Here is a 27273-nt window from a genome sequence, read left to right on the forward strand (position 1 = left end):
AGACAATCTTTTTTTAAAAGCCTGTCACTCTGCCAGCCTGCCACCTTGAGATGATTGAACTGTATTCAGCGGACCTCAGAAAAGACTGCATGTACTGTAATATACATCTCCCTCTTATGTCCAGTCACGCTTCACGCTGGCTAGTGTGATATGTCCACAGTCCACACTATATTGCTAATAGTCCTTCTGCCCCTGTTTTCAACTGGGTCCAGCTCTTCTCTCTGTCGCTCTCGCTCTCTCGCTGCTGCCGCCTCCGTCACCTTTCCCCAGGCACTGTGTCCTGCTCTGTGACTTTGGCACCGTATGGAAAAAGTTTTAAATAATTTGTTGGTGTTTGCCTGTATGTTCCAGCCCTGTGGAGTAATGATATACTAAAACCTCTAATACGTTAATGATTCAGCCACTGCTTAGGGGCACAAAGGAACCGTACTGCGTCTTATTCACATCACATTCATAGTGTTTGGCCTGATGTCTATTTATTATATACACCTTGCTGATAGATCTCCCTCAATGATGACACGTTCCTCTGGTTGGTTTACAGCCATGTGTCCCCTGGTTTGTTTACAGCCATGTGTCCTCTGGTTGGTTTACAGCCATGTGTCCCCTGGTTGGTTTACAGCCATGTGTCCTCTGGTTGGTTTACAGCCATGTGTCCTCTGGTTGGTTTACAGCCATGTGTCCTCTGGTTGGTTTACAGCCATGTGTCCTCTGGTTGGTTTACAGTCTTGTGTCCTCTGGTTGGTTTACAGCCATGTGTCCTCTGGTTGGTTTACAGCCATGTGTCCTCTGGTTGGTTTACAGCCATGTGTCCCCTGGTTGGTTTACAGCCATGTGTCCTCTGGATCTACTCTAGCTCTGTGGAACCTCATCTGACTTTTTTGGTGAGAGAGAGATTCTTATTTGCTGTATGTCATGCCTTCTCCTGTCTTATTAGAACCTGTCACTGTAACATAAGGCTTTTCTTCTAATCAGCGTGTGATTTCCTGATTCTACACCCTATTAAAATATTGTGTTTCCGTACCACACACCATCCATATAACACGTAACAATAAGCTGTTCGGTCAACACGCCTTCTGTATCCACATGCCCATCACGCATAACCTCACAACGTACATTTGATATTTTACAGTTGAAGTCGGAAGTTTACATACACTTAGGTTGAAGTCATTAAAACTTGTTTTTCAACCACTCCACAAACTTGTTAACAAACTATAGTTTTGGCAAGTTGGTTAGGACATCTACGTTGTGCATGACACAAGTCATTTTTTTCAACAGTTGTTTACAGACAGATTATTTCACTTATAATTCACTATATCACAATTCCAGTGGGTCAGAAGTTTACATACACTAAGTTGACAGTGCCTTTAAACAGCTTGGAAAATTCCAGAAAATGATGTCATGGCTTTAGAAGCTTCTGATAGGCTAATTTACATCATTTGAGTCAATTGGAGGTATACCTGTGGATGTATTTCAAGGCCTACCATCAAACTCAGTGCCTCTTTGCTTGACATCATGGGAAAATCAAAAGAAATCAGCCAAGACCTCAGAAAAAAAATTGTAGACCTCCACAAGTCTGGTTCATCCTTGGGAGAAATTTCCAAACGCCTGAAGGTACCACGTTCATCTGTACAAACAATGGTACGCAAGTATAAACACCATGGGACCACGCAGCCGTCATACCGCTCAGGAAGGAGACGTGTTCTGTCTCCTAGAGATGAACGTACTTTGGTGCGAAAAGTGCAAATCAATCCCAGAAAAACAGCAAAGGACCTTGTGAAGATGCTGAAGGAAACAGGTACAAAAGTATCTATATCCACAGTAAAATGAGTCCTATATCGACATAACCTGAAAGGCTGCTCAGCAAGGAAGAAGCCACTGCTCCAAAACCACCATAAAAAAGCCAGACAATGGTTTGCAACTGCACATGGGGACAAAGATTGTACTTTTTTGAGAAACAAACATAGAACTGTTTGGCCATAATGACCATAGTTATGTTTGGAGGAAAAAGGGGGTGGCTTGCAAGCCGAAGAACACCATCCCAACCGTGATGCACGGGGGTGGCAGCGTCATGCTGTGGGGGTGCTTTGCTGCAGGAGGGACTGGTGCACTTCACAAAATAGATGGCATCATGAAGAAGGAAAATTATGTGGATATATTGAAGCAACATCTCAAGACATCAGTCAGGAAGTTAAAGCTTGGTCGCAAATGGGTCTTCCAAATGGACAATGACCCCAAGCATACTTCCAAAGTTGTGGCAAAATGGCTTTAGGACAACAAAGTCAAGGTATTGGAGTGGCCATCAATAAGCACTGACCTCAATCCTATAGAACAGTTGTGGGCAGAACTGAAAAGGCGTGTGCGAGCAAGGAGGCCTACAAACCTGACTCAGTTACACCAGCTCTGTCAGGAGGAATGGGCCAAATTCACCCAACTTATTGTGGGAAGCTTGTGGAAGGCTACCCAAAAACGTTTGACCCAAGTTAAACAATTTAAAGGCAATGCTACCAAATACTAATTGAGTGTATCTAAACTTGTGACCCACTGGGAATAAAAGCTGAAATAAATCATTCTCTCTACTATTATTCTGACATTTGACATTCTTAAAATAAAGTGGTGATACTAACTAGGATTAAATGTCAGGAATTGTGAAAAACTGAGTTTAAATGTATTTGGCTAAGGTGCATGTAAACTTCCGACTTCAACTCTACATATTAGTTAGCAGATCTGTTATCCAGAGTGATGTGCAGTCTGTGTGTACAGCTTGTGTTGAACAATTACTTTAAATGAGAATACTATAGTGCTGACCAGTGGTAGGATCAAGGCCTGTGTAGTCTTGTTTCTGCTTGGTGGCTGTGATAAGTGGGAGCCATCGCTACATGCTGTGGTTATCAGTGGTTCTTCTCTCTAGTCTGAGCAGCAGCTACAGACTGTGGATGGACAGGACCGTTGTGCAGCTCAGAACAACCTGGTCATGGCTGACAGAGCCACAGCACCAGGCCAGCTCCAGCTAGCCTTCAGCAGAATTGGGGATTTGTCCATATAAGGAGACAGACAGTCAGCTGCTCTGAGGGGCTACATGTGCTCTGCCTCTGCTGCAGGTATGTGTGTGTGTCCAAGCACCGTGTCTGACAATGAGATTGCTTACACACCATATACACACTTACCTGTTCTCATTGTCTCAGCATAGCTGCTTGAAGAGGCTTTATAAAGGCATGTCATCATGAGTAATCAGTGTTGATCGCTGTGATGTTTGCTGAACAGGTACTCAATAGTTTGGATATTGGCTACGTACTGTAGCGGGTATTCAGCTCTAATAGCTGTTCTTATGTGTTAGTTCAATGCAGCAGTACCTTGGGTAGTACTGAGTCCTTTAGCTCCAGTACAGTTGTGTTGCGGCTGCCTGGAACAGGTTATTTTGAGGCAATGTCAGGCTTTGGAAAGCACTTAATCCTGGGAGGTAAGCCAACAACCTCACTCTTACCCTTACCTTAGCTTGCTCTGCTGGAGCAGAACAGGAGAGGACATGGACACACTTTCACTTCGGCCTCTAATACGGTGTTGGGGCATACCATGTGTCTCGTATGAAGACAAACAGTTACAGTGCGCCTCGGCTCGAAACCCAAACACCGTCTTCAGGGAGCCCTAATGATGCATTTAGCCGCGAGGCTAACGCTGCCCAGTCATGCCCTTCAAGGCCTTTAGTGCTCTCGCTCTTTCGTGCTCTTTTGCGCTCTCTCGCTCACTCTCTCTCTCGCTCTCTTTGTGCATTCACACAGATTATTTTACAACTGCATTGTCTTCAGTTTTGCTGAGTGGGGCAAAAAACGCCTAAGCGATGTGCTGCTGCCTGCATCCCAGGTGAAACTGTACCATTAGTGCCACCATTCACCAAGGAGAAGACGCAGAGCAGACAATGTCCTCTGCAACCCCTCTACAGCTCTCCATTAGGGTTTTAATGAGGGAACAGCTTATTATAGCCAAGTCCTTTCTTATTTTATCTGATCTATTTAGACATGGCTGACGACTAGCCTGAGCAACATTTTGTTGCTTTGTTTTTGTATAATTTTAACACGTCGTGTTTTAGGTTTCTGAGGTTGAACAGTCAATTGTCTCTCTCCACCTCTGACACTGAACCAAAGCATGGAGGGGAGTGGAAAGGACACTAGTCTGTCAGGTCTTGGGATGAGGGATTGTAAAACAGGGCATCATAATAATTAGAGTTTGACAGTCAAGTGTAGAAGGAGATCAAATGAGGAAAAATAAGAGCAGCTTCCCAGGGGGTTATTGTGGGAAGACTGTCTGCTGTCCTAAATACATATATTCACTAATATTTCACTCATGACTCCAATAGCAAACCTGATGGGTATCCTCTCACTCTGTTCAGTGTGCCGGTATAATAAGAAAGAGTACATCCACACTCCAAGATGGGGCTAGTATCGCCAGCCAGGCACCTTAGTGGCGCTGACAATTTGTAGTGTTTCAGGCAAAAGAATACTGTACGATACAATTTGCCATAACACGTTCTCCATAGACAACAAGAAGTGTAAGTGGTAGAAACAAGCACTGAGACAGAAAAATCAATGGGCAGGGTTGAGGGCAGCGGGGCTTGAAGAGAGCTAACTCTCTCACACACTCACTGCCTCAAGGAGTCTGTCAAACAGAGAGAGTTCTGAGAATCTCGCCTTGGGAGCTTTTCATATAGATCATTATTGTTTGCATGCTTATGGTTGTTAGGTGGTTGATCCTGTGTTATAGCTCGTTCACTCTCCTCCACACACTCAAGGTCTCTTTTATTACAGTTTCATTTAGCCTTTTTACAACCATGAGGTCCCTTGAGATGAAAATATCTTTCAAAGGAGACCTGGGTAATAAGGCAGCTCTAACAGTCCATGTACATCATTCCAGTCATCCATGCAGTCAGGAGAGAATAACAGACTAAGGGGGACATGGCAGGCGGCACAGACTCACTCTGTGAAGGCTAATTGATGCAGAGGTAGAATAGCCCTTTGGACCGGTGTGGACTGAATGTTCCCTGTCCAGCCATCCACCGCTTCTCAATGGAGATCTATCTGTGCTTTCTCTCTAGGCCTCCTACTTGATATGGGGGGACGGACATTACAGGACCGAGTTTGGGAAACACTGTTTTAGAAAGTGCTGGTAGATTATGGATTCATTTTACTAGCTAAATTAAAGGGGGGAACGTAAACAGTAAGTCATTCACTGAATATGAATCGCTAAAGCTTGTCCTGACTATGAATAATTTACTTGACAATCCCTTCGCTGTGTGGTGCAATCCCTTTTGGTGTCATTCAAGAACCGTCTGAATGCACACAAGTGGGCGTGTGAAACTACACACACATGACACACACACACACACGACACACAAACACAGGTGATGGTTTAGCTGGGTTTTGATCGACAGGTTGTCTGGTCATTCTCCTCCTCCTTCCATCACTGTCACAGACGATGACGAAGCTCCTCTTCTGGTGTCTCACTGGTAGAATGTTGAACCTTTTGAAAGGCGGATTCCACAGCAATGCTCTTTTTGTAATCCAAAGAGATCACGTCGGCTTTGAATGCCGGTTCTGTCCGATTTTTCCCTGTCATCCCTGGAGAGAGCGTACGAGATCCATGACTGATTAACTCATCTTTAAAGGGGCAATCAGCAGTTGAAACAAAAACAAAGTACACTCCGCCCCTGTTTCGGTAAAAAGCTTAGGGATGGGGCTGAAGAAATGTAACCACTCTCAAATTTGTTAACTGCGCTATGCAAGGACTGACCATCCATGATATCAAAAATATAGTTCTAACCATGTTTTTGAGGCTGTGGAATGTTGTCCCACTCCTCCTCAATGGCTGTGTGAAGTTGCCGTGCATTATCATGCTGAAACATGAGGTGATGGCGGCGGATGAATGGCACGACAATGGGCCTCAGGATCTCGTCACGGTATCTCTGTGCATTCAAATTGCCATCAATAAAATGCAATTGTGTTCGTTGTCTGTAGCTTATGCCTGCCCCTACCATAACCCCACCACCACCATGGGGCACTCTGTTCACAACGTTGACATCAGCAAACAACTCGCCCACACAACACCATACACATGGTCTGCGGTTGTGAGGCAGGTTGGACATACTGCAAAATTCTCTAAAACAATGTTGGAGGCGGCTTATGGTAGAGAAATTAACATTAAATTATCTGGCAACAGCTCTGATGGACATTCCTGCAGTCAACATGCCAATTGCGCGCTCCCTCAAAACTGGAGACATCTGTGGCATTGTGTTGTGTGACAAAACTGCACATTTTAGAGTAGCTTTTTATTGTCCCCAGCAGAAGGTGCACCTGTGTAATGATCATGCTGTTTAATCAGTTTCTTGATATGCTACACCTGTCAGGTGGATGGATTGTCTTGGCAAAGGAGAAATGCTCACTAACAGGGATGTAAACAAATTTGTGTACAAAATATGAGAGAAATTGGCTTTTTTCAGGGATCTTTTTATTTCAGCTCATGAAACATGGGACCAACACTTTACATGTTGCATTTATATTTTTGTTCAGTGTATAAGTTATATACTTCAAGAATCAATGGGTACATATCATTCATTTATTCGTTGAAAAGTGGATGCAGTAAAACTGCAGCCCTCCAAGACTTTTGGATAGAATTTAATCTCTTCTTAAAAAAAAAAAATCACATGTTCTGTTGTGCCAGCTAGCTTATTTTTTGCTATTCTAAAGCCTAGTTCTACTTTAGTTGTGTCAACATGAAAACCTCCACAGCCAGGAGTGGACAACCAGTCCATATGAATGCAGAAAGAGATCTATTAAACCAATTAACTGTGGACCATTTGTTGTAACTAGTTTTATATCGGCCTGCTCTCTCTCTCTGTCCCCTCTCTGACCTTCGTGTCACCATGGTAATTAGTATGCTCAGACAAAGGTGTGCCCCGTGGTACCCGACTCCACCGCCCTTCGCCCTTCATTAGCAAGGTCACTTCCTGGAGTGTACGTCCGTGGCATGGAACCTTGAGTCAGGCCTGCCCGACAGCTTCTGCCACAAACACACACACACACACACACACACACACACACACACACACACACACACACACACACACACAACTTATGAAGTGTTATAACATGTCAGATGGCCAGAGGGAGCTTCAGGTCTGCATATCTGAGAGGGGCGATGCCCTCCTATTGGTTTTCCCTACAGCTCTGTTCTGCTCTGTTCTGTTCTGTTTTTCTGCTTTGCTCTGTTCTGCTCTGCTCAGCCAGGGACCAGGTAAATGTCCAAGGGCATAATATACAGTGGGGAAAAAAGTATTTAGTCAGCCACCAATTGTGCAAGTTCTCCCACTTAAAAAGATGAGAGAGGCCTGTAATTTTCATCATAGTTACACGTCAACTATGACAGACAAAATGAGAATTTTTTTTCCAGAAAATCTAATTGTAGGATTTTTAATGAATTTATTTGCAAATTATGGTGGAAAATAAGTATTTGGTCAATAACAAAAGTTTCTCAATACTTTGTTATATACCCTTTGTTGGCAATGACACAGGTCAAATGTTTTCTGTAAGTCTTCACAAGGTTTTCACACACTGTTGCTGGTATTTTGGCCCATTCCTCCATGCAGATCTCCTCTAGAGCAGTGTTGTTTTGTGGCTGTCGCTGGGCAACACAGACATTCAACTCCCTCCAAAGATTTTCTATGGGGTTGAGATCTGGAGACTGGCTAGGCCACTCCAGGACCTTGAAATGCTTCTTACGAAGCCACTCCTTCGTTGCCTGGGCGGTGTGTTTGGGATCATTGTCATGCTGAAAGACCCAGCCACGTTCCATATTCAATGCCCTTGCTGAAGGAAGGAGGTTTTCACTCAAAATCTCACAATACATGGCCCCATTCATTCTTTCCTTTACACGGATCAGTCGTCCTGGTCCCTTTGCAGAAAAACAGCCCCAAAGCATGATGTTTCCACCCCCATGCTTCACAGTAGGTATGGTGTTCTTTGGATGCAACTCAGCATTCTTTGTCCTCCAAACACGACAAGTTGAGTTTTTACCAAAAAGTTATATATTGGTTTCATCTGACCATATGACATTCTCCCAATCCTCTTCTGGATCATCCAAATGCACTCTAGCAAACTTCAGACGGGCCTGGACATGTACTGGCTTAAGCAGGGGGACACGTCTGGCACTGCAGGATTTGAGTCCCTGGCGGTGTAGTGTGTTACTGATGGTAGGCTTTGTTACTTTGGTCCCAGCTCTCTGCAGGTCATTCACTAGGTCCCCCTGTGTGGTTCTGGGATTTTTGCTCATTTTGACCCCACGGGGTGAGATCTTGCGTGGAGCCCCAGATCGAGGGAGATTATCAGTGGTCTTGTATGTCTTCCATTTCCTAATAATTGCTCCCACAGTTGATTTCTTCAAACCAAGCTGCTTACCTATTGCAGATTCAGTCTTCCCAGCCTGGTGCAGGTCTACAATTTTGTTTCTGGTGTCCTTTGACAGCTCTTTGGTCTTGGCCATAGTGGAGTTTGGAGTGTGACTGTTTGAGGTTGTGGACAGGTGTCTTTTATACTGATAACAAGTTCAAACAGGTGCCATTAATACAGGTAACGAGTGGAGGACAGAGGAGCCTCTTAAAGAAGAAGTTACAGGTCTGTGAGAGCCAGAAATCTTTCTTGTTTGTAGGTGACCAAATACTTATTTTCCACCATAATTTGCAAATAAATTCATTAAAAATCCTACAATGTGATTTTGTGGATTTTTTTTTCTCAATTTGTCTGTCATAGTTGACGTGTACCTATGATGAAAATTACAGGCCTCTCTCCTCTTTTTAAGTGGGAGAACTTGCACAATTGGTGGCTGACTAAATAATTTTTTTCCCCACTGTACGTGCAATGGGGGCAGCTTTAGAAAATGTCAGTGCTCTTGCCTTTCTACCCCAGTGTCAGCAGGCAAGGGTTGGAAGGAAAGCAGGGTGGGATGGAGTGAAGTAAACCAAGTAGGCCTAGTTGTTGTACACAGGCACTATACAGGCACCTCACTTTTCATTTAGTTTATGGTTAGACTCTGCAGCTGAATATGGAACAGACAGAGCAACACTTAGTCACACTGGTCCAAGGAAGAAACAGAAAGGCAATGACACCATGTTAAATGGGATTATTGTTAGTGGGTAGCTTTTGGCAGTCAATTATTATTGATTATTATTGTAGCAAGCGCTCTTCTGAAAAAGTATTATCATTTTCTTTCCCCTTAATAGGGCTTGATGAACGTGGTAAGTAGAGAATTGTCCCAAACGGTACTCTTCTTGTCACTGTGGAACCGATGCGGCACAGCACTGAGCTGTGTGAGTAATCTGCCGTGTCCTCATTTGATCTGATTTGCAAGCTAGAGAGAATTAAGTAATTGGCATTTATGCAAAACAAAAGAGAATCTGATCTCGAAAAAATAGTATTTTTTTTTCAAGTACTGTATAGCCAAATCTGTACACTGTCTACTCTAGGGTTATATATGCCTGCCTGCCTGTCTTAGTCTACGATATGCATGAGAATGTGAATTTAAATACATTTGTGCATTTAAGTGTGTGTGTACAATATAGTTTGTGCTTTGGCTCTAGATACAGAGAGCAGCAAGATCTGAATCATTTCGCCTGTCACAGAGCAGCTCAAGTTCATATGCAGGAGGAAGATATACATACAGTGCCTTCAGAAAGTATTCACACCCTTGACTTTTTCAATGTTTTGTTGTGTTACAGCTTGAATTTAAATTTGATTAAATTGAGATTTTGTGTCACTGGCCTACACACAATACCCCATAATGTCAAAGTAGAATTATGTTTATTTTTATTTTAACAAATTAATTAAAAATGAAAAGCTGAGCTGTCTTGAGTGAATAAGTATTCAACCCCTTTGTTATGGCAAGCCTAAATAAGTTCAGGAGTAAACGTTTGCTTAACAAGTCACGTAATAAGTTGCATGGACTCACTCTGTGTGCAATAATAGTGTTTAACGTGATTTTTGAATGACTACTCCATCTCTGTACCCAACACATACAATTATCTGTAAGGTTCCTCAGTCGAGCAGTTAATTTCAAACACAGGTTTCAACCACAAAGACCAGGGAGCTTTTTCCAATGCCTCACAAAGAAGGGCACCTATTGGTAGATGGGTAAAAAAAATAGCAGACATTGAATATCCCTTTGAGCATGGTGAAGTTATTAATTACACTTTGGATGGTGTATCAATACACCCAGTCACTACAAAGATACAGGCGTCCTTCCTAACTCAGTTGCCAGAGAGGACGGAAACCGCTCAGGGATTTCACCATGAGGTCAATGATGACTTTAAAACAGTTACAGAGTTTAATGACTGTTATAGGAGAAAACTGAGGATGGATCAACAACATTGTAGTTACTCTACAATACTAACCTAAATGACAGAGTGAAAAGAAGGAAGCCTGTACAGAATACAAATATTCCAAAACATGCATCATGCACTTAAAACTGCAAAACATGTGGCAAAGAAATGAACTTTATGTCCTGGAAAACAAAGTGTTATGTTTGGGGCAAACACAACACATCACTGAGTACCACTCTTCATATTTTCAAGCATGGTGGTGGCTGCATCATGTTATGCTCATCATGGTATGCTTGTCATCTGCAAGGACTAGGGAGTTTTTTAAAATTAAAATAAACTGGATAGAGCTAAGCACAGGCAAAATCCTAGAGTAAAACCTGGTTCAGTCTGCTTTCCAACAGACACTGGGAGACAAATTCACCTTTCAGAAGGACAATAACCTGAAACACAAGGTCAAATATACACTGTAGTTGCTTTCCAAGACGACATCGAATGTTCCTGAGTGGCCTAGTTACGGTTTTATCTTAAATCTGCTTGTAAATCTATGGCAAGATTTGAAAATGGCTGTCTAGCAATGATCAACAACCAACTTCACAGAGCTTAAAGAATTTTGAAAAGAATAATGTGCAAATATTGTACAATCCAGGTGTGGAAAGCTCTTAGAGACTTACCCAGAAAGACTCACGGCTGTAATCGTAGCCAAAGGTGATTTTAACATGTATTGACTTAGGGGTGTGAATAGTTATGCAAATGAGATATTTAATAAAAAAATAAATTTGCAAAAATGTCTAAAAATATGTTTTGATTTTGTCGTTATGGGTTATTGTGTGTAGGCCAATGACGCAAAAACTCATTGCACGGAGGGCCGAGTGTCTGCAGGTTTTTGTTTTTTCCTTTCAATTAAAAATTAGACAAACAGGTGAGGGGAGTTCCTTACTAATTAGTGACCTTAGTTCATCAATCAAGTATACGGGAGGAGGGAAAACCTGCAGACACAAAATATTTTAACCGTGTTCGTGCCACTCGGAACATATTCTCTCCATGTCATTATACAGCACAGTAATCCAAGACTGAGAGGGGGCTTTGGCCCTAGTTAATGGGAGCTATTAGCCATTTTGGTTAGAGAGACAGAGCGAGAGAGTCAGAGAGAGAGGTACACTTGGACTGGCTTTGAACAAGCCTTATCATACTAAAGCAGGGCCCTGTCCTCTGTATACAGTGTAAACCAATCGGACCACGTGTTTATGACGGCTTCCATTAATAACAGCAGGCAGGCTGTTTGAGTTCAAATATTTTTCCAAGTCAGATGTATTTTTCAGCTGATATCGCCCTGAGACAGATGTTAAATTACTGCCACAGAGAAGCATTTCAACTGATGTCTTTGTGTGGGTACTGTAGAGTGGAGGAGCAGTGTAGGACCCATGCCACAGAACATGTTTCTCAAGGTGAAATGAAATATTTATCAGCTCTTCATTTACGTTGAGAAATACATCAAAGCCACAAAAAATGTTTGTGATGATATTAGCATGGGTTTGTTCTCTTTTTATTGTTGGTCATGGGTTGTTTTTGATCCGTTTTGTATTTGATGTAGGGCTTCATTTGATTTCATCAGATTATCAGAAAGTGAATTTCCTAAACTAGCTTGCTGATGGTCAACATTTTAATAGGAAAGCCTCTTTCTAATCAACATAATCATTCCAGTGCTTGCAATCAAAAGTCAATCAGAAGGCTAACATTAAGCCTCTTGCATGTTATATTTAGAGGTGAAAGAAAACAAATGTGCCCCAATGGTAAACCGCTCTAGCTGCTCCACCTAACCTGAATGACTGTATGTGTACTGAGTGCTGGAGCACAGAGAGCGTGTTTGTTTTTGTATATCCAAGTGGGCCCTTTACATGGAGTGATCTCCTCTCCTCCACTACACTCCATGTGTGTTACACAGCCGAGGCGGCGCCTGCCTGCCAATGCTGTGTGTCACACAGACCTGGCTCTATGAAGGTGTGTGTGTGTAGTGTTGTAGAGACCCCGGCCCAGGTTAACAAGGATCTCAGAGCCAGGCAGGAAGTGTTCTGGACAGGCGTGCCGTGAAAACATACCCAGCTCTGTGGTCAGTTAGCGAGGCTCCGGTTGGTGTTTAGAGAGAACACACTGGCTACCCAGACCAGGCCACAACCACATGGCTGCACAGGCCAGAGGGGGAGAGAGAGAGGGAGAGGTAGAGAGAGAGGGAGAGAAAAGAGATAACAGAGAGAGGAGAGCAGATAGAGAAGGAGGGAGCCACACATGGATGGATGGATGGATGGAGGTATTCAGCAGTTCAGAGACCTTGTTGCCACGCTTCATTCTGCTAATAAATCTCACCTGTTTGGCCCATGTGTGTGCATACTGTTAAGCTTTTATCCATGCTTGACATGGAACTGCAAAATGTTGACACTTCTGTGAAGAATCCTCTTTTTACTTCACATTATGTAGTAGTCTTGAGGCCTGATTGTCTCTTTTGACAGAAAGGCATTTCCACAGAGAAGTAGACTGCTCACTCAAGGTTTCAGTCAGCACTTCACCACTGAGAAACAGTGTCCTTGGTCTCCCAGCTAGTGCACAGATAGATGGTTGTGGGGAAAGAAACATTTTGGAAAAAGTCTGTAGAATGCAGGGATGACAGAGAGGAGAAGAATTGAGCCCTCAGAGGAAACAACATGTCAGAGACAGTGACCTATCCTCTATCCTGCCGACCTATAGGAGTGCTGGGAAAGGACAGCTTGTGTATAGAGCTAACAGCTGGTTGGTTGACTTAGGCAAGTGGTGTCGGTGGTGAGTTGTTTGCCGGATTGACGTCACGGCTGCATCAGCTTTCCTCATTTCTCACTACTCCCCCGGAGGCTTAGCAGCTGTGTGGGTTCTCTGTGATCTGGAGCCGCTGAGGCCTGCAGCCTGCAGCTTTCTCCACATGGACAGCCTCTCTAAGGTCTGGAGCCGCTATAGACTGCAGCCATTTCCACATGGACAGCCTCTCTAAGGTCTGGAGCCGCTATAGACTGCAGCCATTTCCACAGGGACAGCCTCTCTAAGGTCTGGAGCCGCTATAGACTGCAGCCATTTCCACATGGACAGCCTCTCTAAGGTCTGGAGCCGCTATAGACTGCAGCCATTTCCACATGGACAGCCTCTCTAAGGTCTGGAGCCGCTATAGACTGCAGCCTGCAGCCATTTCCACAGGGACAGCCTCTCTAAGGTCTGGAGCCGCTATAGACTGCAGCCTGCAGCTTTCTCCACAGGGACAGCCTCTCTAAGGTCTGGAGCCGCTATAGACTGCAGCCTGCAGCTTTCTCCACATGGACAGCCTCTCTAAGGTCTGGAGCCGCTATAGACTGCAGCCATTTCCACATGGACAGCCTCTCTAAGGTCTGGAGCCGCTATAGACTGCAGCCTGCAGCTTTCTCCACAGGGACAGCCTCTCTAAGGTCTGGAGCCGCTATAGACTGCAGCCTGCAGCTTTCTCCACATGGACAGCCTCTCTAAGGTCTGGAGCCGCTATAGACTGCAGCCATTTCCACATGGACAGCCTCTCTAAGGTCTGGAGCCGCTATAGACTGCAGCCTGCAGCTTTCTCCACATGGACAGCCTCTCTAAGGTCTGGAGCCGCTATAGACTGCAGCCTGCCGCCATTTCCACAGGGACAGCCTCTCACCACACCGAGCGGCACAATCACTAGCTAATCCCTGTTTTTCACCCCACTCTGCTCTGCTTGTGCAGCGACGCGCCCAATCCAAACTGACAGAGCTTGATAGGATCTGCATAGCAGAATGGGAGAAACTCCCCAAATACAGGTGTGCCAAGCTTGTAGCGTCATACCCAAGAAGACTCGAGGCTGTAATCGCTGCCAAAGGTGCTTCAACAAAGTACTGAGTAAAGGGTCTGAATACTTTTGTAAATGTGATATTTCAGTTTTTTATATTTAATACATTTGCTAAAATTTCTAAGAAACAGTTTTTGCTTTGTCATTATGGGGTATTGTTTGTAGATTGATGAGGAACAAAAGCAATTTAATCCATTTTAGAATAAGGCTGTAACATAACAAAATGTGGAAAAAGTCAAGGGGTCTGAATACTTGTCGATTGCACTGTATAGCGTGTAAACTTAAAGTGAAGTCAAGCTAAAACATGGCTGCCATCGACAGGGATTATTTTCTGGTGATGGTAAATCATCTCTATCCCAATTGTCACCTGTCCTTTCTGATGAATGGGCAGATTAATCCCCCTTCTGCCCCTAGGGCCTACAGAGGGTCAGGAGGAGAACGATTCTTATACCATCTCTCTCTAACTCTCTCTCTCTCTGTCCCGCTCCATCTAGCTCTCTCTTTCTATCTATCTATCTCTCTCTATCTATTTCTTTCTATCTATCGCTCTCTCTTGCGCTCTCTCGTTCTCGCTCTCTGGGCCATCTCTGGCTGGTGGCCTACCTTCTCACCCTTCTCTCACCCCACAGGATCCAAGCTTATCCCTCCCCAATTTCATCTATAGCCTTAAATCCTCCTGATCGGCTCATTCCCTGGCAGCCACCACCACTACGTTGTGTGTGTGTGTGTGTGTGTGTGTGTGTGTCCCCGAACCTGTTGGTTCACTCCAACAGGTAATCCAGTTGATGTTTTCCACACACTCTATGGGCTCTTTTCACTCGAGCGCACAACTGTTTCTGTATTTTTCCTGGCCACCTTACTGAGCCCTGTACAGTTCAGGATTTAAGCATTGTGTGTCTGTCTCTACTCGGTTTGTTTTCCATTGTTGTCAAAGGTAAAGCCAAGGCCTGGTAGGTCAGAAGTAACAGTCAGTAGGCCCCACTATTTGCCAGATTGGTATGGCTGATATGGTGAGAAAGCTTTTTTTTTGTTAAAGTTAGTTTGAAAAGATATCAAGCAGATGCAGAGATTTTGCCAAGCAGTTTTCTTGAGCCTCCCTCCATCAGAGAGTAATGGAAGAGGCTATTGTATTATATTATGCTGTGTGATTTTGTTGTCTGCAGTCTGTACTAGGTCCTGAATGTAGGGTTTGGATATGTTCTGGGGGTGTTGAACAGCACCCCTCCAGGCCTCTCTCCCCTGGCCCTCCTCCCTGTGGCCCTGCTTCAGGCTCCAGGCCTCTCTCCCCTGGCCCTCCTCCCTGTGGCCCTGCTTCAGGCTCCAGGCCTCTCTCCCCTGGCCCTCCTCCCTGTGGCCCTGCTTCAGGCTCCAGGCCTCTCTCCCCCTCCTCCCTCCTCCCTGTGGCCCTGCTTCAGGCTCCAGGCCTCTCTCCCCTGGCCCTCCTCCCTGTGGCCCTGCTTCAGGCTCCAGGCCTCTCTCCCCTGGCCCTCCTCCCTGTGGCCCTGCTTCAGGCTCCAGGCCTCTCTCCCCTGGCCCTCCTCCCTGTGGCCCTGCTTCAGGCTCCAGGCCTCTCTCCCCTGGCCCTCCTCCCTGTGGCCCTGCTTCAGGCTCCAGGCCTCTCTCCCCTGGCCCTCCTCCCTGTTGCCCTGCTTCAGGCTCCAGGCCTCTCTCCCCTGGCCCTCCTCCCTGTGGCCCTGCTTCAGGCTCCAGGCCTCTCTCCCCCTGGCCCTCCTCCCTGTGGCCCTGCTTCAGGCTCCAGGCCTCTCTCCCCTGGCCCTCCTCCCTGTGGCCCTGCTTCAGGCTCCAGGCCTCTCTCCCCTGGCCCTCCTCCCTGTGGCCCTGCTTCAGGCTCCAGGCCTCTCTCCCCTGGCCCTCCTCCCTGTGGCCCTGCTTCAGGCTCCAGGCCTCTCTCCCCTGGCCCTCCTCCCTGTGGCCCTGCTTCAGGCTCCAGGCCTCTCTCCCCTGGCCCTCCTCCCTGTGGCCCTGCTTCAGGCTCCAGGCCTCTCTCCCCTGGCCCTCCTCCCTGTGGCCCTGCTTCAGGCTCCAGGCCCCTCTCCCCTGGCCCTCCTCCCTGTGGCCCTGCTTCAGGCTCCAGTCCCCTCTCCCCTGTTCTCCGCTGACCAGCTGGGTCCAAATTACAAAGAGCCTACCACACTGCCACTTTATGTGCAATTCCACTTTCTATTGAGAAACAAGATTGTTTTTCCCCTCACAAATTGTATTTTGTTTTGTGCTCCTTCCTGCAACCCCTACATGGCCCCCCTCAGAACACAGCAGAGCCCTGTTGTGTTGACAGACGTCACCTTTTTTGGGCCGATGACTGGAATGTATTCTCCTGTTTTTATATTTCTCTTTTTCATGCTCTGTTCAGTTGTTCTCTGACCTGGATTGAACTTAGTAATCAGTTCTTTCCTTCCTCTGGAACAGAAGATTGAAGTCTTGGGGATGATACCCAATCTCAGAAGATCAACATTATGATGATCTTCAAACACTGAGAGGAGGCTGTTGATGCTCAGAGGAGCAGACAGGTCACAGTGCATCAGGGATGGTCAATCTATGGGGAATGACATTTTGTGATGTTTCTAAAGTCTATAGGCCTACTGCGTTCATGTCAATGACTATGAGATGGACAACATCCAGACAGATGATGATTTGTTTGAGCTTGGTGCTGTCTGGGGTGGGAGAAGGTACGGTTTAATCATCTAGGAAGTTACTCATACCGTTCGATTTTGATGGATCTACACAATACAGTACAGTGCTGCTACAGTTCTTTGAAGAAAGACAAAAACTGTATTTTTCATTGTTCATCATGAAATACTTCTCTAGGCTAGGGAATGGTTCTGTTATATAGTTTTGGGTTATTCTTCCCCATAGACGTAAAGATCAGTGATCAGAGGGGAGTGTTATTCCAGGTGTCGTTTCCCGCTCTATGGCTTTAGACATTCAGTGTATGAATCGTCTGCTGCACTGAAGAAAGTCATCTCCTTCCAAACAACCGGGAACATTGATAGATCTCTCACTGTTAGTGAGGACATTCAAGTCCACGTATCTCTTTTTATTATATTCCTAAATGGCAACTGGGGAAATTTTACTTCAGTATCGGCAAGGTCTATTATAATGGAAAAGGAGAGAAAACAGGCACTTTAAACATGTATATGGCTTCAAGCATAATAGTGTAAGTAATTTGTTAAGTGCTTATAAATCCCTTGCTAAAGTTTCCAAGATTTCTGCCTAAAGCAATCACCTAATTAGCATATACATTTTTCAGAATGGCTTTGAGGAGCGCTCCTCAATTTTTCCCAATTTCATTTTTTTCACTCCCTTAATGTGAAAATATTTTCTCCCGTTCTACAGTTCATTTATCAAAGCTGAAGCTTCATTTGAATTCAGTGTGAGTTCTTTCCTGTGTGAGTCTGGGAGGAGGTGGTGTATCTGTGCTCGGCATCACTGGGGCCCTATAATAAGCTATAAGCTGTTTCTATCAATCTTCATAACTGTAAAATAATCTATTGACTATGGGTAGGAGTGTAAAGCACATGTTCTCATTAAGATAAAACAAAGGAGTGGGTTTTGCCTCCGTTTGTCAAGGTAGAATATTGCTGCCTGTTCTACCAAGGCGATATTAAAAAAGCATGCTGTAAAATAAAGAAACAGCCACGACAGCTTCATATCATTCTCCTGAACAGTGCTTATTTGTTGCCAGGGTGTAATGGTTATGTAAGGACCTCGGTTCTAACCCGAAGATGAAATCAACATGGTCTTTGATGTAAGGTGATTGCAGAGCTGCATGCTATTGCTTTGAAGCCTTATAGGTTCCACTATATTTACGTCAAGGAGGCTGCATGCTGCATGCTTATGTCAAAGCAGGGCTTTAACTCCTGTTACATGAATTATCCTCTGGTGGAACGGAAGCTTCTGTTCTGCAGCGTAAAGCAGGTCTCATTTCCACATCGTCTCCACATTGAGAAAGGTTGGTTAGGTTATGTGTTTAGTCTGGAATCTGGCCAATGAATGGTTGGATTGAGTACTAGGCTACTACACTCGGATCCTTGGAAGTTGACCCTGCTTTGACCTTCTGGATTACTCTCAAAGGAGTGATGATTTTTGTTACTCCATTCCCCTTTTTAAAGGGACAGGGTTAAATGGCACATAGTATTTCTGTATGTAGTTATGTGGAGAACTGAAGCCAGACATAATACTGTACTGTATGACTGATGCTGCATTTTCATATTATTGATGCTGTTCCTGAGTTGTTTACATTATAGAAATAGCAGGAAAGGATAAAACCATGGGTAGAACAGAATGTACCCTCTGAGCAGCAAACACACATGGCCGGGAAAAAAACAGAGAACAATTGTCAGAAAATGGAACAGAAATACAAAAAATCTAATGGGATGAATGTGTAGCAGTGTGTGGCCTCCGTCAACCAGATCAGTGTGTCTTGATGACACTCCTCTCTCTCTCTCTCTCTCTCTCTCTCTCTCTCTGTCTCTCTGTGTCTGGTCTGGTCTGGTCTGGTCTGGTCTGGTCTGGTCTGGTCTGGTCTGGTCTGGTCTGGTCTGGTCTGGTCTGGTCTCCATCCAGGCAAATGTAACTAATCAGCTAAGCGGGAGCTCTCAGTCAAACAGGACTATGGCTGTCAGTCAGGGTTAGTAGCTGCCAAGCACATTTGAATATGTGCATTACAATTCCACTTCGCAAATATGGACAAATTGGAGCTCTGCGGCTAAATTTAGGGAGCGTGAATAGAATGTGGCAAGCGTGCTGTCGCACTGTCACTCAAAATGCCGGTGACATGCCTGGCATAAGCTAAAGGAGGGAGGTGGGGGCTTTTTAACTCGCAGCCACTGTCTTTCAGAAAACGTCATTCTCTGATACTTGTTGGGGGGGGGGGGACCTTGGTAATCAGTGCTGGATGTGTGATTTGAGATGATGGAGGGAGGGAGGGAGGAGGGGAGTTCATTATCTCACTCAAATCAGGCAGGGTCCAGCCATAAAGAGGCAAAGCTGATGAAGAAAATCAGCTGAGTCTTGTATAGGGGCGTCTCATCAAATCAGCTGGGTCTCGAATAGGGGCGTCTTGTCCAATCAAATCAGCTGAGTCTCGTATAGGGACGTCTCGTTTTCCTCTTACATAGTCTGAACAACAGTAGTAGTCAGATTCAATCACAGCCTTCGTCATTAACCACAATCAAAGTGGAGAGGCTGGCACTTAATCACAAGTAAATAAGTAAACACAAACTAACGCATGTCATTACATAGACCACTCTACTGGTCCCTTGGGGAGGTTTTAGAGATGGGACCGCTAGAGTTGATACACAACAGGTGTTCCCCTCCACACTCCTCCCTCCTCCCTCCTCACTCCTCCCTCTTCTCTCCTCCCTCTTCTCTCCTCCCTCCACACTCCTCCCTCATCTCTCCTTCCTCCTCTTTCCTTCCTCCTCACTCCTCCCTCCTCCCTCCTCCCTCCTCCCTCCTACCTCCTCTCTCCTCTTTCCTGACTAGTATTAACACTGTATACCTGCATCTCTTGCATATATCACACTATAATATTTAGTCAGTTCATATTGGGACAGCATCAGCTTTTCCACTCTCCATGACTGTTTTCCTTTAGTTGTCCTGCTCTGTGCCTGGATAAAGATCTGTGTTTGAGGGTGTTTTTTTCACTACAGCACATCATCTAATGAAAGATCTTAATTAGATCTCCTCTGTGCCCAGAGAAATATAGATGCAATAATCAGTCTTCACTCCTAACTATCACTTTTGGTTCCATGTCATGAGGCTGTAGGACACGGTCTGCCTTCGTCATCCATCCTCCTGTTAGTCAACTTTGAAATCCTCACATCCTCTGAAGGAAGTCCTGAGTTGCAGAGTTAAAGAACTATTCTCCTGCTCTAGGAAAGAGTCGCTGATCGCAGTCCTCCTGTGATAAGAGCAGAGAGAGACGCTGCTTGCTTCTCCTGTTGAGGCGTGTGATTACACAACGAGGAGAGGGGACTGACTCCATCCATTACCTCCACCTCTCCATCACATCACGGCCCCCTGAGTGATTCTGTTAGCTCCTCTCTCTCTCCGACACCTCACTGCTTTATGACGCCGTTCATCTTCTGACGTCCACGACCATCCACACACCACATGTTGTTTTCCTCTACCTTCCACCTTCTTTCCCTCAATCCATCCAATTCAAACAAACTTCTACGAAATAGAGGTAGGAAAATGTCTGGCTGCTTTACAGCATCAGCTGTGGAGCGTTATCTGAGCTAGATATCGTTAGACGGTGCGTCTGTATATTTCTATTTTCTGTCTAAAGTAAATGCCCTGGTCCTGGCACTAGATGCCCTCTGTCAGTGGTGTAGAGGGTCTAATGAATGTTGAAAAGGCTTGAAGAGGCCAAGTCGTTCTACACCATCCCCTCACTGTGGAGGAGGTGCAAAACTACTGCAGCAGGTCTTCACTGCAGCTGCTGCTTCATACTTTCTCTTCTCAGAGTTGCACTGAAAGCCTTTTCTAACCATCAGCCTGTATGTTAATGTGTAGAAGGAGGGAGTCAGTCATATGCCAGGTGAGAGGAGGAGCGAAAGAGGCGGTCAGCAGTTTTACCAGGTGCCTCAGGAGCATTCTTAAAAAGACATCAAAACATACATTTTCAGTAAAACATATATATATATATTTTTTGCATTTTATTGCCTGTGTTAATGTAAATGTCAGTAACATTTTATTATTGTCCTTGATTGGTCCTCTATCTGCTCTCTACGGTTGACTTGATGCTTGCTTGCCAAACTGGCTGGTTTTAAAAGTGCCTCTTCATCATAAGCTGTAAAAGAGGACAGAAAACGTTAGGTAGAGTGGATGAAGCTAGACTAAACCCTCTGTTGATGACAGGCAACCTTTTCTTCAGGGTCTCCATTATCTGTGAAACAGCCCACCTGTTTCCCTCCGATTGTCATTGGTGTTTTATCAACACTTCACAGCCCAAGCAGGCAGAACAAGTCTGCCCACTCCAGACGTGTCCAGGTGTGTGTGAAGGAGAATCTTTCAGCGGCAGGCTGACAGCTGACATTCTCCAAAAGGGGTAGGCAGGAAGACAGGAGGCATTTGGAATCACAAGAATGGAGAAGAATTATCAATCTGGGTCCATGAAAGACGACAGGGCCTAAACAGCAGCATCAGCAGCTGGAGACTGACTGAGAATTCCCCAAGTCAGCGACTGGCTCCCTGCACAGATAGAAAAACACATTGCATTCTCTCCTCCATCACCATCAGGCCGTGCCGTGCCGTTCACTGGTGTGTCATTCACATTTCTCCACTCGGCGCTCTCCAGAGACTGCTTTTTCATATTCATGGCTTCGGCCTGGGAATTTATGTACTTGAGATTGCAAAGATGCCTAAATCTCTGCTTGGACCGACATTATTTTATCCCCTTAACCAGGGGTAGGCAACTAGATTCAGCCACGGGCCGATTTTTGTCTGAGCGTATGGTCAGGGGGCCGGAACATAATTATAATAATTTGTGCAATGCAAATTGACCACAACTAAGCCCAAAAAGAGATTGTACCTCGATTATATTGATACACGATCACATGCCTTTTATTTAATCATGGGAATAATGGGAACAGATTTCCTAAATTAAACTAATTTTTAGCTGAAGTCCTGGTGATTTTAGTATTTTCTGATCAATAAACTAAAATCCAGCAACCGACACCTGTCCTAAGCTCTCTAGCTCTGAACACTAACTACAGTGTCTGTGTGGAGAGGAGAGGAGAGGGGAGGGGAGGGGAAGACCAGCCCATGCATTGTTTTGTGTTCATTTCTTTGTAACACGTACTGAACCTCTCCCCTCCTCTCCTCACGGCACGACTCTCCCTCGTCTTCCTTTCCACCACTGCTTCACAGATGGAGCTTTTCAAATTTACACAAATAATGAGACACTGTTTGGTTTTGTAACTAACTGCACCCGCCTGGATCCCTCCAATCCCCCTGTGATAAGAGCAGAGAGAGACGCTGCTTGCTTCTCCTGTTGAGGCGTGTGATTACACAACGAGGAGAGGGGACTGACTCCATCCATTACCTCCACCTCTCCATCACATCACGGCCCCCTGAGTGATTCTGTTAGCTCCTCTCTCTCTCCGACACCTCACTGCTTTATGACGCCGTTCATCTTCTGACGTCCACGACCATCCACACACCACATGTTGTTTTCCTCTACCTTCCACCTTCTTTCCCTCAATCCATCCAATTCAAACAAACTTCTACGAAATAGAGGTAGGAAAATGTCTGGCTGCTTTACAGCATCAGCTGTGGAGCGTTATCTGAGCTAGATATCGTTAGACGGTGCGTCTGTATATTTCTGTGAGGGATATTGAAGCTGAGGGTGGACAGTGATGTCTAAAGTAAATGCCCTGGTCCTGGCACTAGATGCCCTCTGTCAGTGGTGTAGAGGGTCTAATGAATGTTGAAAAGGCTTGAAGAGGCCAAGTCGTTCTACACCATCCCCTCACTGTGGAGGAGGTGCAAAACTACTGCAGCAGGTCTTCACTGCAGCTGCTGCTTCATACTTTCTCTTCTCAGAGTTGCACTGAAAGCCTTTTCTAACCATCAGCCTGTATGCTAATGTCTAGAAGGAGGGAGTCAGTCATATGCCAGGTGAGAGGAGGAGGGAAAGAGACAGAGAAAGGAAGAGAGAGTATACAGTAAGACGGATAGAGGAAGGGAGGAGGAGGAGTGAAGATGGAAGGCATGTTGTCTGGTGTCAGAGAAGGACAAAGGGAAAGAGACAGGAGGAGGAGAGGGGTGGAGGGAGGAGGAGGAGAGGGATGGAGGGAGGCGGAGGAGAGAGGGAAGATGGAAGGCATGTTGTCTGGTGTCACAGTGGAGAGAAATGGACAGAGTAATTGTGTTGTTCCAGGGCCTGAGAGATCCCTTCAGCCATGGCCCGCACGCACGCTCACACTCACACTCACACACACACACACACACACACACACACACACACACACACACACACACACAGACAGACACAGACACACACACACACAGAGGCCCGCATGCCTGTCAGGAGGCATGAAGACAGCAGAAGCTGAAAAAACCCAACTCTCAGCAGACAAGTTGAGGCAGACTGCTAGCGCCAAGCCCAGCCTGAAAATGACTGGGGAGAAAGACATACAGGCAGATTATCTATCAAGGGAAGCAGATGAAACTGCAGGGAGGGAAAGATGTCAGGTGGACGGAGAGAAGAGAAGGAAGGTAGGTAGAGAGAGATGGAGACTGAAGTGGTGCTGGCTTGTTGCTCATAAAGATGGCGGGTGATAAATGTGAGCAATGTTGATGGTTTCCCTGGCTACACTTGGCCATCCATTGTGTCGGGCTGTGTTGCTAGTGCTAATGGGTAGTCCAACCATGGGTGGTGGCGGACAAGGGGAAAGATGTGCTCTCTCCTCTGACCCACTGGGTGTTAACCTTGACTCCTTTCTCCTCTCTTCTTTCTCCCATCTCCTCTCTCCTGTCTTCTCTCTCCTCTTCTCTTCTCTCTCCTCCTCTTCTCTCTCCTCTCCTCTTCTCTCCTATCTTCTCTCTCCTATATTCTCTCTCCTCTCCTCTTGTGTGTGAAAGTAAAAGTTTCAAAGCTCCGTGTGTGGCCTTGGGAAGGACGCCCCCTGGCCACGTCCCCACACACCGCAACAAGACTTGCAGCTAACGTGCTACACTACTCAACACTCTGTTCAGACTCAGCAAACGATGAATCTGGGCTCTTGAGATTTGTCCTCTAAAATGCTTTCATATGTTGCTGATCTCTTTTCTCTCTTCTTTCTCTCCTTCCAGATGGTCACAAGAACAAAGAAAGTATTCGTAGGAGGATTATCAGCGAACACAGTAGTTGAAGATGTGAAGCAGTATTTTGAACAGTTTGGCAAGGTAAGGCTTATTTGGAAATGATTTCCTCTTCTTGTCCTGGGTCGTTCAGGGGCTGGGTCATATCAAGATTATGGACTCTAGCGGATGATGATGTTCTGTGGCACTCTAATTGGCAGTCAACAGCCTCATCAAGTCTTTAATAGAGAGCTGTGGTTTGGAGGTCTACGGTCTCATTCCCTGGGATGTGGCTGGTTGTTTAGATGAGTCTCCCCAATATAGGAATATCCTGCTGCTTGTACCATAATACCTGTTTTGTCAGTTGTCAGCCATGTTGGGGGATTGATTCCATTGTCACTTCTGAAGTGTCTGTTTTAGCTTCTCCTTAGCATTGTTTGAATATTCTCCTTCTTTTCCAGAGATATTGGGGACAGAGCCAGGTTTTGATTGAGTGGCCTGGTTTTCCTGGCCTGCTAAGGCCTTGTTGAAATATTTAGAAAATTCATCCTTTCTTCCTCCCTTCGTTGAAGTAATCACTGATCCGACATGACTGGATTGGTGAGAGCTCAAATACTGGAGCTCTTGCTTTCACCTTTCCAATCGTGTTAGATCAGTGATTACTTTATAGGCCCAGTGCAGTCAAAAATGTGATTTTCCAGCATTTCATATATATTTCCACACTGAGGTTGAAATAATACTGTGAAATTGTTAAAATTATGATAATGTACTTTCAGTGTAAGAGCTGTTTGAAAAGACTGCCTTAAATTTCATCCTGTTTTGATGGGATGGAGTTTTGGCCTGCCTGGTGACATCACCATGCGGTAAATGAGTTAATAGACCAATAAGAAAGAGAGTTCCAAACCTCTCTGCCAATAATGGCTTGTTTTCAGTTTTCCCCTCACCACTCAGACCACTACCAAACAGTCCTAGCAAAATTCTTGCTTGATAAATGGCTCTGCTAAGAAGCTATTTTTGTTTATTTTTGATTATTTTAATTTAAAACAATCACAGTAATGATTTGATATTGAGATAGAAACAGCTGCATTGGACCTTTAAGGAACGGGCCACATGGCTCCTGTCCTGGAAGCCTCTCGATCTCAGGCTCTCCTGGGTTAGAGGAGGCCCAATCAGACTGACTGACAGAGGGGCTGGATCCTGTCCCCATACCCCCCCTTCCCCAGGTCACCAGACTGAACTCACGGCCGCAGGACCCCGTCTGTCTGCCCGCACTATTGCCCCCTCTGTGTGTGTGTGTGTGTGTGTGTGTGTGTGCTTGTCAGTGAGGAGTCCATCTGAGTGAATAAACCAGTTAATTAGCCAATGTCCTCTCAGAGAAATGAGAGCAGACCTGTACCAAGCACAGCAGCTGTGTTTTGAAGGGAAGAAGTAAGTGAAGGGATGAGAGAGAGGTATGGAGGGGAAAGAGGGAGGGAGGAGGGGGGATGGAAGTGAGATGTCTGAAATGTAAACTCTGGGAATCCATTTGCAGCCTGCTCTTGATGACTCCCATGTCAGCACTACTGATACCTGTGTGTGTGTGTGTGTGTGTTTATCAATGTCTGAGTGTGTGTGTGTGTATGTGTGTGTCAGTATGTGTTTCCCATTTGTGTTTTGTTTGGTGTGGAGCCATAATTAGCCAATTAGCAGAGTGTGCTGCTGGCTGTGTGTGTGCGTCATGGGTGTAGGAAGCAGGTGGCGTGGGGCACCAGGGTCATAGGATCTGTCTCCTCACAGACTGTGCTGTCCCAGACCTAGCAGGCTGATGTGTGTGTACGACTATGGCAGAGTGCTCTCCAGAAGAGAGGCCTTTCCGCCCTGTTCCATGCGTCAGCCCCAAAGTGCATCTTAAGCAGAGCTGTGACGGCCCAGGAGCCCTAGGCTACAGAAAGCTACATGTACTGTACTGAATGAGTCTGTTTAAATGGACCAGGGACACTGCCACCTCTGTTTACATACAGTCATCTACCCTTCAGTGATACACTATGTATTGTCTTAATTGAGACCATAGTGACTGTCTTTTGGGATATTATTTGCGTATGGTACTAATTAATCTCCTTCCTCTTTCCTCCAAGAGTAGTGCTTTATCAGCTAGCTAGCTATACCCAGTGTTATAAACCCAATGCAGTTTTCACAAAGTCTTGACAAAGTGAACAATTCTCTCAGGAGTTTTACAGTTGGGGCTAAACAACATGGGGACGGCGCAACTTAGATGATTCATTATCATGATTATGCAATGGGGCACTCTTAACCTCTTCCTGGCGTAATCTTCAAAATTAGCAGAAAAGTGGGAGCCCAGTCACCCCACCCCCCTCCTCCTCCCTCCTGCATTGTTAACACCCAGAGCAGGCTAATTAGCAAGGCTTGCTACTGCTTAGTCATACATACGTTTGTTATAATCGGCTTGGAGTTTGTCTCAAAACAAAGTGCACTTATCTGGCTGAGCTGCAACAACTCCTGCTTGGGTTGTTGACCCTGCTCTGACCTAACCTTTCACCTGTCATCAGTGATACTGTACCTGGACTTTACATTGAGGCAAACCCAGTGTTTAGTTTAATTTGGCCTGTCATAAACAACAGCCATATTACTATTATTTGTGGTTATATTGTTTTATCTTAATGTACTGTTCTAATGTGTGAAAACCTGACTTTATAGAAATTGAAAAAGACTATTCAAAGCAAATCTAAAATAACATAAATCCATTTAGAATTCAGTCTCAGACTTTTACCTCCGCCCCAAAAAACATTCTCTGCACAGTACAGCAGAGCCACAAAAGCTAAGCAGTGAGCTAAAAGGTGAAATTGTTTAATATGGTTGAATCCTCAACTCAAGCTTTTAGCTTCTTCTCCCAATTCCCTGCTGGAGAAGGAAGGAGGGAAACAAATGAGGGGTTATTGAGGGATGAAAGAGGGAAGTAGACTCCTCATCTCCAGTCCACAGGATTCGTTTTGTCATGATGCCCACCTCTCAGAGTCACCCAGAGCCTGCCTGTGTGTGTGTGTGTGTGTGTGTGTGTGTGTGTCTGTGTGTGTGTGTGTGTGTACTCCTAATAAGCTCTCAGAATACTCTTCATTGCCCCAGTGCCAATGAGTGAAACTGAATCTCCTTGTGAAGATTGAAAACACAATTGATTCAATGTTGGCCAAAGCTGTCCCCAGACTCACTGTCGTACCCCTTTGTGTAATTACTGTGAAGTTGGAGCTTTAGAGATTGG

General features: G+C 45.3%; 1 protein-coding gene across 1 annotated transcript in view; it reads left to right on the forward strand.

Moving 5' to 3' along the window:
• The window catches only part of LOC121567740 (RNA-binding protein Musashi homolog 2-like), a 146253-nt gene that overhangs the window by 50982 nt on the left and 67998 nt on the right, over window positions 1–27273 (forward strand). Inside the window, exon 6 of the mRNA XM_045218765.1 lies at window positions 24033–24125. Within this exon, the coding sequence (XP_045074700.1) occupies window positions 24033–24125 (93 nt within the window). The remainder of the gene's footprint in view (window positions 1–24032; window positions 24126–27273) is intronic.

This window comes from Coregonus clupeaformis, chromosome 6, assembly GCF_020615455.1.
Source record: "Coregonus clupeaformis isolate EN_2021a chromosome 6, ASM2061545v1, whole genome shotgun sequence".
NCBI classification, from domain to species: Eukaryota; Metazoa; Chordata; class Actinopteri; order Salmoniformes; family Salmonidae; genus Coregonus; species Coregonus clupeaformis.